Source organism: Dendroctonus ponderosae, unplaced genomic scaffold (assembly GCF_020466585.1).
Source record: "Dendroctonus ponderosae isolate FM_Combo_2020 unplaced genomic scaffold, Dpon_F_20191213v2 Dpon_F_20191213_5, whole genome shotgun sequence".
In the NCBI taxonomy this organism is placed as follows: Eukaryota; Metazoa; Arthropoda; class Insecta; order Coleoptera; family Curculionidae; genus Dendroctonus; species Dendroctonus ponderosae.
The window spans coordinates 14,539,570-14,550,790 of NW_026018715.1; the positions used below are offsets into that span (position 1 = coordinate 14,539,570).

General features: G+C 38.6%; 1 protein-coding gene across 1 annotated transcript in view; it reads left to right on the forward strand.

Moving 5' to 3' along the window:
- Window positions 1–3,324: 3,324 nt before the first annotated feature.
- LOC109534902 overlaps window positions 3,325–11,221 on the forward strand; it is a gene marked incomplete in the record, with an annotated part of 103,979 nt that continues 96,082 nt past the window's right edge. The window contains 1 exon segment of the mRNA XM_048666803.1: window positions 3,325–3,623. Within this exon segment, the coding sequence (XP_048522760.1) occupies window positions 3,614–3,623 (10 nt within the window).

Sequence of the window (11,221 nt, forward strand, 5' to 3'; positions counted from 1 at the left end):
ATGAAGACTGCCGATTATTTGGTTCACTTCAGGTTGATAAATTGTCGGAATAGTTGCTGGTACTGGGTATGTTACCCAACAAGCCTTATTGAAGAATTAATGGCATTTATTTATGTAGTTTGTTGCAAATTGGAGGTATGTTTCGATGCGACTGGACGATCTAAGCAACTATTTGCTGCGCTAAACCCCATTTAGATTGGTCAATATTGGCAGGCAACTCGCACGCAAAAGGAATTCTGCCTCTTCAGTAATAACCCGACACCATTTCTAGTGTCATAGACTTCTTGTGCTATTTGCGCTCATCCGGGCATATGCAAGACGAGCATTCCAGCACAAATTTTTCGAAAACTGCGGATTTTCTTCTACTCGTTAGTCCATTGTTGCACCTACAGGCTTTTTTCAACGGACTATCGCAGATAAAGTAGGTGGAAGGCTGAGCATAGAAACAGCAGAAATACATTATGGTGGTGTCATGAAAACACCGGCCAGACGAAATGATTCGAAAGTGAACACTATTCCATATTTGTGCGGCGGCAAAGTGGAACGCGAGTCTTTCTATGCGATAACGATTCCTGCAAACATGGGGGCGAAAATGGCAAAGATTAATTAACAGCCAGCCGTTGCTGATACGTTGAGCATTGGCGGAAAATACGAAAAAAAATTGTCCTTGTCCATTGCTTGACCGTAATTGCCATCGTGCTGAAGAGATGATTTGTTCTTCATTGCATACAAAGTCTTAGAAGAATGGGGTGTTTTGCTAAATTTAATGAACTTAATTGTCCACCATTTGGCTCGGTTCATTAATGCCGAAGAATAATTAAACACAAGGTTACCGTAAAAAAGTTTACTGATAGCACCTACCTGCCTAATTGTAAAGTGTGTCATTTGTGCAGACTTTAGGCGCATCCAAACCAGCAGTTTCTTGTTAAGTATACAAGTTGCGCAAATTCATAAAAATTCACATTAGTCATAGATTTTTACCTTGTAACTGATTGTCATCAAGTCATCTTCTGGACTCTGATAGAAATCTGCGAAGAATTGACTCATCTTTATTTTTTTATTGTAGGTTTCTAAGGCCATAAGTTTCAGAAAACCACCGCTTTTGAAGACGGTCCAAAATGGAAAATAATTCATATCTGGCAAACGGTTGGAAATATTGCATGTGTCGTAAGGACCTTTTTAACAGAGGATTTCTTCGGTTATGTTTAGGTGTAGCGAGCATGCATGTTTGGATAGGGCTTTGCCCCTAATGGGCATCTGAATGTTCAAAAACTTTATATCTTGGAAACTGCTGAAAATATCGTTTAGCTCCTAATGACCTTTTCGATAGCTCAATTTAGTCTGTTAGGGTTTATCCAAAATTTCTAACCTCTAAAGAGATAGAAGCCAAAATTTCAGCTTTTGCAGGTCTTTGAAGTTTAAACACTCTGTATCTCCCAAATGGCTCAAAATACCCAATCACTTGTTATGACCGTTTCTATAGCGCATCTCGATAGCTTAATTTGTGCTATTAGGGTTTATCCAAAATTTCTAGCCTCTAAAGAGATAGAAGCCAAAATGTCAGCTTTAGCGGGTTTTTAAAAGTTAAACACTCTGTATCTCCGAAATGGAGCGAATTATCCAATCAATCGATATTACCTTTTCAATTGATTGTCTCCATAGCCCAGTTTTACCTAGTAAGGTTTATCCAAAATTCCTAACCTGTAAAGCGATAGAAGGCAAAATTCCAACTTTTGCAGGTCTTTGAAGTTTAAACACTCTGTATCTCCGAAATGGGGCAAAATACCCGTTCACTTGTTACGACCTTTTCGATAGCGCATGTGGATAGCTTAATTTGAGCTAATAGGGTTTATCCAAAATTTCTAGCCTCTAAAGAGATAGAACCCAAAATGTCAGCTTTTGGAGGTTTTTAAAGGTTAAACACTCTGTATCTCTGAAATAGCGCGAATTATCCAATCAATCGACATAACCTTTTGAATTTCTTGTCTTCCTAGCCGAGTTTTAACTACTAAGGTTTATCCAAAATTCCTAACCTGTAAAGAGATAGACGCCAAAATAACAGCTTTTGTGGGTCTTCGCAGTTTAAACACTCTGTATCTCCAGAATGGCGCGAAATATCCAATCAGTCATTATGGCCTTTTCGAAAGCTTATCCTTAGAACTGTTTTTCGCCAGAAAGATTTTATTAGAATTTCCTAACCTTTAAAAAGGTAGAAGTAAAAATAAATTAGATCTTATCTCGAAAACCGTTGAACATATTTGGTTAATCATTAGTGCCATCCCGTTAGGTCATTTTGACTATCTTATATTCATAAGAGTTAACCGATGACCGACGAAATTTTATTTCTTTTGTCACATTTTAATTTATATCTCATAAACGGTTAGATTTATCTAAAAAGTTATTAGGACCTTTTCGATAAAGAATCTCAAAAGCCACATTTTTCTTTTAAGGCTTTATCCAAAATTTGCTGGGGTTTCAAAGTTAGAAGCAAAAATGCCAACATTTTGGCGCTTGTTCAAGTTCATGAGATTATATTGGGAAACCGCCCAGAATACTTTATGAATCCTGAGGACAACTTGGATATTGGGGGGCTTTAAAAGCTAAATTTTGCTTTTGAAGAGCAACCCAAAATTTCTAACCTTTAAAGACGCAAGGCTAAATTTTGATAAAGATCGTATCTCTGAAAAGATTGAAAATATCTAAAAATGAGAACAGAGAGAAGAAGATAAGTTTTGTCTCTGTAGTTTATCAAAAGTTGTTCACGTCTAAAAAGATGAAAGCAAAAAATCATCATCTTTTGATCTTAAGTCATGCTCCCAGTGCGGCAAAGAAGAACGAAGTTACACGGTTATGGACAGTTTGCATTGAAAACAAAGCTCATTTACTTGCATTCCGCGTAAAACCCAAATAAATAAAAACCACCCAGAAAATCAATGAAAACTTATATTGCCGCTGATAAATGTTGATTCAACGAATGAGCAAATACTGGCGATTTATGATAGCTGTCACTGCGAAGAGGTAAAACCCTTATTTGTCGACCATAAAAGACGCGAGCAAAGTGGAGAGAACGAGCCTCATGCAGTCGCACATGAAATGTTCGGGTTTTCCCCTTGAATTTAAAATATTGATTCGGATTGCAAACGTTCTGTGTTAAAGGATTTGCCAAGTATTCACTCGCACCAACTTTTGGAAAAATGCAATGGACCTTTGATATGTTTTCGGATCGTTGAAAGGCCCTCGACTTTATCCAACTGTATCGATCGACTGTGGCCCACTTGTTGCATCCAGGCGATGTTTGCTTGGTTCCTAGAGGAGCGCAAGGTTCGATGAGGAAAAAAATGGAAATTCTCCAAGGACCGGAATACCATCAGGCCTGCGGATGACGCCGCCGGTTGCAGAAAGTACAGAAAATAGTTGCGGCGACGATCTCCAAGTGACTGACTCTACACACCGCGCAGACCAATCACAACCCACCTTTCCCATGGTCGCCGCGAAGCTAAGAGGCTTGCAACTCTTAAGTCAGTTAGTCTATCTTAAGACTTCTTCGTGAGTAGCTAGTGCGCTAACGTGACCGTGGAGTGATAGGGCTCACACAGCCCTGGCTGAATTCGCCATGGCGACTGGTAAGTCTTTTCCGCCGACCACTAACTCACCCTCTCACCACTCCAACCCCATCATTTGCTCGGGCACTCTTTGAGTGCCCGTTGAGTGGGAAGTGACCAGAACTCCACCAAGGATTAACTCGTGAGTGAAACAGTGCCGGTTTATTTTACAATCCTGTCGCAGACACCGATTCTGAACCATCTGAGAGGAGAAATCCGCCGACCTAAATTTCAGTGCGTTCGCAACTTGGAACATATTGTGACTTTCAAGACTGGTTCTGCACAGGCCTCTTTCAATGGTGTGGCTCGCGCATTTACCACTTGAATCCTGCGAATCCTGCTCGTTCCATCCCAACCGATCTGCTAACTGATTTTAGGCTAGAGAGTACAACGCGCGATGAGACACAACCGAATTAATGCAAATGTTAAAATTGATGATCGAGTGATCGAAAAACAAGCCAAGTTTATTGATTAGATTCAATCGTTTTTGAAGCTAAACTGGTTTTCCTAACTGGTTTTGTTTCAAAGTCGTTTGCAAATTCAAATCTTCGATAATTCAACACTTTCCTGCTAAGTTCGACCAACAACTGGGTTCCTGAATCTGATTTTAAACACAAGCGTCTTCACAGGTGACTTGCTGGGAAAAATCCGAAAAAGTCACACTTTTATGCGCTTGATTTGAAGCCTGCCAATTTTTAAACAGCTCTTTTTGCAAGTGCAAAATTTCGCCTCATCCGCCGTAAATAAACGGCAATTTTTTCGTTTTCTCTCAGTGGATTTGGCCGTAAAATCGCCCAAACAATGCCATTAACTCCGGCTGGTTTATCGTCCAATTAGCACTAAATTGAAATTGTCATACCTGAACGTGGGGAATTGGTTATGCAGCAAACAGTAAAATCCTGCAAATTTTCAACTTTTGTCCTTAAAATGCCTGGGAATCATTTTGTTCAGTTCGGAAAAATCTAGACAATGATCCTCGATTTATCGGCTGTAGATCCTCATTTGCATTCGCTTGATTTTGTCGTAAAATTGCCGGCAATTTAATAGTCGTCTAGGCCCTGAAACCTGATCGGGACTGGTTTTCTCGCAATTTTCCATTATCAAAAAGTGTTATTCCAACGGCCATAAATTTCGCTTTCTTCCTCAGCCAAACATGTATTTGTTTGCACCAAATGCAAATTTCCCATTATGCAGCCGCTTTTGCTACCAATGTGGTACATCTATTGAAACAGTCGCTTCATGCTTCTGCATAGTTTACCTGAAAAAGCCGCATCGCAAGAAAAAATCCCCAGAGTGTTTCAAGAGGTGAAACGTATTGTTTTTTCGTTGGGCAATTATGCACAGGGTTACATAAATTATTTATACGTATTTCAAGGTTCAGCTAGCAAAACCCACATGGCTGAGGTGTTTGCAGCTGATATATTATTTCGTTGGAAACCTGCTGTTTTTGTCGTCATCCGTTTGGGCGGTGAAGTTCCTTTTGCTCCAGCTGAGATTTCGGTAGGGAAAACGCGAAAATATTCCACAAGCAAATTGGCAGGGGAAATCTGAATATAACTTACATTAATAGTGGGTTATGAACTGTTTCCTGCAATTGGTTTTTTGTCTGTACCAGTTTCTGCAAGGTCGCAACGGTTGGCGACACCATGAGTAGTACTTGCTGAACGATTTAAACGCGTTCATTTTCCTGCTGAGGAGGATTTCACTCAGAAACTCCTTTGCAGGTTATTGTACTCGGATGGAACTTAAAAAATCGCCCAACTTCCTTTCTCTAGAGACCGATTTTCACATTGTTATCGCATGTTTAATTTACGCCAGTCGTCGGCCTGGCCAACTTTCACTTCGCTTAAACTCTTACTTACTACCATCAAATTGAGGTCTTTATCAAGCGTTCTTCAGAACTGGGTTTGGGACTGTTTTTTGTTGATGTTTTCGCGATTATCGCATTTTTAAGCAAATTGTGAAAGATTCATTTTGGGAATGCCCCTATTTTGGTAAGAAATTCTGGGAAATTTTCCTTTTGAGATTTTGCCTTGAGGCGAATTTCGAATGCTCCCTAATAAGAGGTCTCAAGAAAAACCATTGTAAAGTTCCTGAGAAATTGTTAACTATTTTTAACCGTTTCTGGGTTACAGGGCGTTTTAAGCGTCGACAGACACCAAATTTTTGGTTTGGCTTGTATCTCTTCAGAGGTTAGATTTTTTTCATAACGCTGGGTGGGGAAGACAGGTCTTGAGAGGGGCTATCGAAAAGGTCCTATGAATTTGTTTGATATTTGCAATAGTTTCTGAGATATATGGTATTTTTTGTTCGAGAGTCGCAAATTTTCAAAATTTTGACTTCTATCTCTTTGAGGTTAGAAATTTAGAATCTCAGCTAACAGGCGAAATTATGTTCTCAAGAAGGACTACCGAAAAGTTCTGAGCAATTGAGTGGATATTTTTAACTGTTCCTGAGTTACAGGGTGTTTTAAGCGTCGAGTGTAACCAAATTTTTGGTTTGGCTTCCATCTCTTCAGAGGTTAGGATTTTTTTATAAAACTTGATGGGGAAGACAGATCTTGAAACGGGCTATCGAAAAGGTCCTATGAATTTGTTTAATATTTGCAACAGTTTCTGAGATATACAGTATTTTTTGTTCGAGGGTCACAAATTTTCGAGATTTTGACTTCTGTTTCTATGAGGTTAGAAATTTGGAATCTCAGCTAATAAGCAAAATACACTCTTCAAGAAGCCCTACCGAAAAGTTCTGAGCAATTGAGTAGATATTTTTAACTGTTTCTGAGATACAGGGTGTTTTAAGCGTCGAGTGTCATCAAATTTTTAGTTTGGCTTCTACCTCTTCAGAGGTGAGGATTTTTTTATAAAACTTGATGAGGAAGACAGATCTTGAAACGGGCTATCGAAAAGGTCCTATGAATTTGTTTGATATTTGCAATAGCTTCTGAGATATACAGTATTTTTTGTTCGAGGGTCACAAATTTTCGAGATTTTGACTTCTGTCTTTATGAGGTTAGAAATTTGGAATCCCAGCTAATAAGCAAAATACACACTTCAAGAAGCCCTACCCAAAAGTTCTGAGCAATTGAGTAGATATTTTTAACTGTTTCTGAGATACAGGGTGTTTTAAGCGTCGAGTGTCATCAAATTTTTAGTTTGGCTTCTACCTCTTCAGAGGTGAGGATTTTTTTATAAAACTTGATGAGGAAGACAGATCTTGAAACGGGCTATCGAAAAGGTCCTATGAATTTGTTTGATATTTGCAATAGTTTCTGAGATATACGGTATTTTTTATCCGAGGGTCGCAAACTTTTGAGATTTTGACTTCTGTCTGTATGAGGTTAGAAATTTGGAATCCCAGCTAATAAGCAAAATACACTCTTCAAGAAGCCCTACCGAAAAGTTCTGAGCAATTGAGTGGATATTTTTAACTGTTTCTGAGGTACAGGCTGTTTAAGCATCGAGTGTCACCAAATTTTTTGTTTGGCTTCTACCTCTTCAGAGGTTAGGATTTTTTTATAAAACTTGATGGGGAAGACAGATCTTGAAACGGGCTATCGAAAAGGTCCTACGAATTGGTTTGATATTTGCAATAGTTTCTGAGATATACGGTATTTTATGTTCGAGGACCGCAAATTTTTGAGATTTTGACTTCTGTCTCTCTGAGGTTAGAAATTGAGAATTCCAGCTAATAAGAAAAATGTTGTTCGCAAGAAGGGCTACCTAAAAGTTCTGAACAATTGAGTGAACATTTTTAACCGTTTACGAGGTACGGGGTGTTTTAAGCGTCGAGAATATCTAAATGTGGCCTTTGGTCTCACTTAACACCAATTTTCCTGACATTTATATGAATAACTCTTCACTCTGTACGTGTAGCATCAAACTGAGCTCAAAACCTAAAAGAGCGCTAATTTCTACATAAATCAGTGCTCTTGTTCCACATCGATTTTCCGGCCCGTTCTTGAAAAAAAATAATGAATTCAGTTCCAATTCAGTCAAGAAGTAAAAATAGTAAAACACTCTTTTAGCGTCAATTTCACCTACGTCCACAATAAAATAACTCTTAATTTGTAAAAAACATAGTTCTTGATGTGAATGGCGAGCGCTTTGTTCATATATGGATCGTTCAGTTGGTCAACATTTTCCAGCTGCCTCAACCATCAGGAAAACCGCCAGCAAATCAGTTTTTCCTTAAAAATTAGCGACACTATTGAAGCCTTTTACACACAAGTTTTTACCCGAATTCATCCTATAATTTTGTGATTGTCGTTTATTTTCATTGACTCGCGGTAATTTAAACTACATTAGACTCCTGTGTAATGCTTTGAAGAAATGTATTTGGTACAGTTAGAGCTAATAAGCTCGCAACTGGCCATCAGCGCTCTTTAATGTGAATCTAATGTCTCAATTAAAAGGAAATTTTCGCATCTGAAAAAAAATGTTTTAAATTTGAGTGTTTTCTGGGCGGTTGTTCTCGTTTTGTTAGAACAAAGCGGCGTCTAAACAGCTACTTTAGCCCCAGGGCTTCGTTTATTGCATGATGTAACAGCGTGGTGTTTTGCCATATTTACGATCGGCTGGTCATGTTGGCCCTAAAATATTCCACGTTCTCCTACTACACGCCATTTACCTTCCTTACTTGGCCACTTTACCATATCCCGGAAAATATGGCTCACGACTCTCAGACAGTATTATATTAATACATGCATAATGCACGGCAAAATCATCCTGATATTATCCGAGTATGTGCCCGAAGATTTGCATTGGTCCGTTATAGTTCTGCGAAAAAATTCGCCCATTTAGAGTTTCCATCATCATGTCCCGTTTCTTCTAGTTGAAACCACTGGAACTGGTTTGATCGTCTTAAATGGTAAATACTCAAAATGCGCCGTTACATGAAATCAGCTAATCGTTTAATAAACAGGATGGAATACGTTTAGATGAACAAGTATCTATTGGTCGTGCAATGACACTTAAATTAGACTATGGAAGCAGTTAATTTTCCCGTTTCTTCATTTGGGTGGCTTTTCTTCTGATACTTTCGGTCCCTCCTACGTTCAGCACCTTTTCAGTCGCTCAACATTTGCATTTGCACGTTAAACCCGATACATTGAAAGGTGTATCGTATGCCAATTCAAGGACCCTTTCGGTTCGGTTCGGTTCCATTAATATGAACAGTTGCCTTTTAAAGTTGCAAAAAATAGACGAGAATGCATTGAAGCGATTGCTTAACAATTTGTCTGCTGTGGAAGCCGGCAGGAACAATTGTGGGATCAGTACAACTATTTAATTGTTACTTTGCTACCGCAAGTCTTTGACCAAGGTTTATGTGATTGTTTGCTTCATCAATGGCTCTTTCAGCTGTTATAGTTCATGTCCTCGCATTGGAAGATCAAATGGTTCATTAAACGAACTTGATTTTGATTTGTTTGGATCCTCTGGGGCTCAAACGAAGTCATTTGCATTGACACAAAAAAGAGTAATTATTGATCGGTTCAGGTAGTTTGCGTGGTTGCGACACTGCACAGGCTCGATTCAAATCGTTTGCCTTTGCAAGCTAATTTAATTGACGATTGTTCAATACCGACCAACCGGTTTATTTATTTAAGTACTTTCAAATGGTTATTAAAAATAGGTTAAACTGTTGCAAATGCACTTTCTTTGAACCTCTGGGAAATATCCCGTTAGCCAACTAGTTTAAAGGCAGAATATTTACCGAAAGGTCAAAGATACTTGAGGTGTTTACTCAAAACCTTTTACCTATTTGCTCGTAACTTTGATTTATTGTTGAGCAAACAGTCGAAACCGGAACACTGACAACGATATTTCTCATGGACGAAAAGTGAAACTATTCAGCTAATATTTGCCGTACGTTTTAACGCTATTCCATATAGACAACCGATGAAGTTTTATTTTTATTCGGCGGCCAATTACTGTTGGCGCATCCTTGACTAAACAACTCGAAACAGCCGTAACTCTGTGTGTTTCATTAGTGCTGTTGAGAGTTTTGCAAATATTCGTAATGCGCCCAACAAGGTCGCTCGCAAGCAATTGAAATCAATAAAAATTGCTTAAACTTGCAACAAACCAACGGGTGTGCACACAGACATTAATTAAAAAATCACCTGCTTCGATTCGAGAACTTAATCAAAATCATTACGTAGGTTTAAGGATATTCAATTCTGGGGCAAACAAGCTTTTCTCCATGTTGATTGGCATTTTCAACGACCTTGCCCAAACAACACCAAATGCCCACGTTGCTAATAATGCCATGAAATGCTTTTTTTTTATGGCAAATCTTTGCCATCAACAGATTTCGTGTCCGTTGGATTTACAGCAAAACCACCAGTTGATCGTTCTGAACTAAACAATGTCCATTCGAGGAATGTTTTCGATCTAGCGGAAATCTAGAGCTGGAAATATGCAGGAAAGTGTCTTGGTCGCTTGTCCACTTTAAGTGATCACAGGATGAAATCAGCTTAGCATAATCTATCATAATTAATGGGCGGGCTCCAAAGAACGAGTCTATTTCCTTTCGAAACGTTATTTAGTCAATAAATTATATACATTATATTATATATTATCCGTTATATAAATATAATGCGCTCAGCTGAGATAACTGGGTGATAGCGACCAGACGAGTGCCTGCTGATTCTGATTAATAGAAAATGATTCAAATGTTAATGAAATATGGAAATTCGTCCAAACCAGTTGGATTCATAATTTTACGGTTGTTCCATTGGTCAGAGTTGGCAATTCCGATTCCATTAACTCCAAATTGAGGCTTTGGTTGATAATTTTCAGCCTCTAATCGGCCGGTTTTCAACGTTTACCGCATAAAACAATAGAGGGAAAAGAATGCAACTTTTGGTATCATCTGATCCGCCAAAGAATTATAGAGGGAAAAATTTTGAGACCAAGATGAGACCAAGTTAAGCGTCGTTTTTCCATGGATGTTTTTTCATTACGCACATGCTGTTATTGGAGGCACCGGTAATTAGAAGAGTGAAAAAAGTCAAAAGATGGTCAAATGAGATTAATCTGGAGTTTGGTAACTGAAAAAATCCTGGAAACTTCCAGAAATTTCCTATTAAAGTGAGTTTTTCCGCACTTAAAGCAGCCGATTGTCGCTTTCGATTGATGTTACGGGCAGGATTCAGGGGTTTCTGGTTTTTACTTGACGAATTTTTGAAAACTTCCTGTTTCCCATCGGTCATCCATTCGCCTTGGTAACTGAAAAATCCTGGAAACGTCCACAAGTTGCCCATAAAAATGACTTTTTCCTCACTAAAGGCAGCGCATTTTCGCGTTCGAGTGATATTATGAGCCGTATTGTGGGATTTTTAGCTTTTTCTTGTCAAATTTTTTAAAATTTTGTGTTTTCCAACGGCCGATCACATTGCCTTAGTAACTGAAAACTCCCAGAAATTTCCTATTATAATGCGGTTTTCCTCATTTAAAACCGCAAATTTTCTCTTTCGAGTGATGTTGTGCGCCAGATTGAGAAATATTTGGCTCTTCCTGGCCGAATTTTTGAAAAATCCGTGTTGCCCAACGACCAATCGCTTCGCTTTAGTAGGTATCTGAAAAATCGTAAAAACTCCCAAAAATTTCCTATTA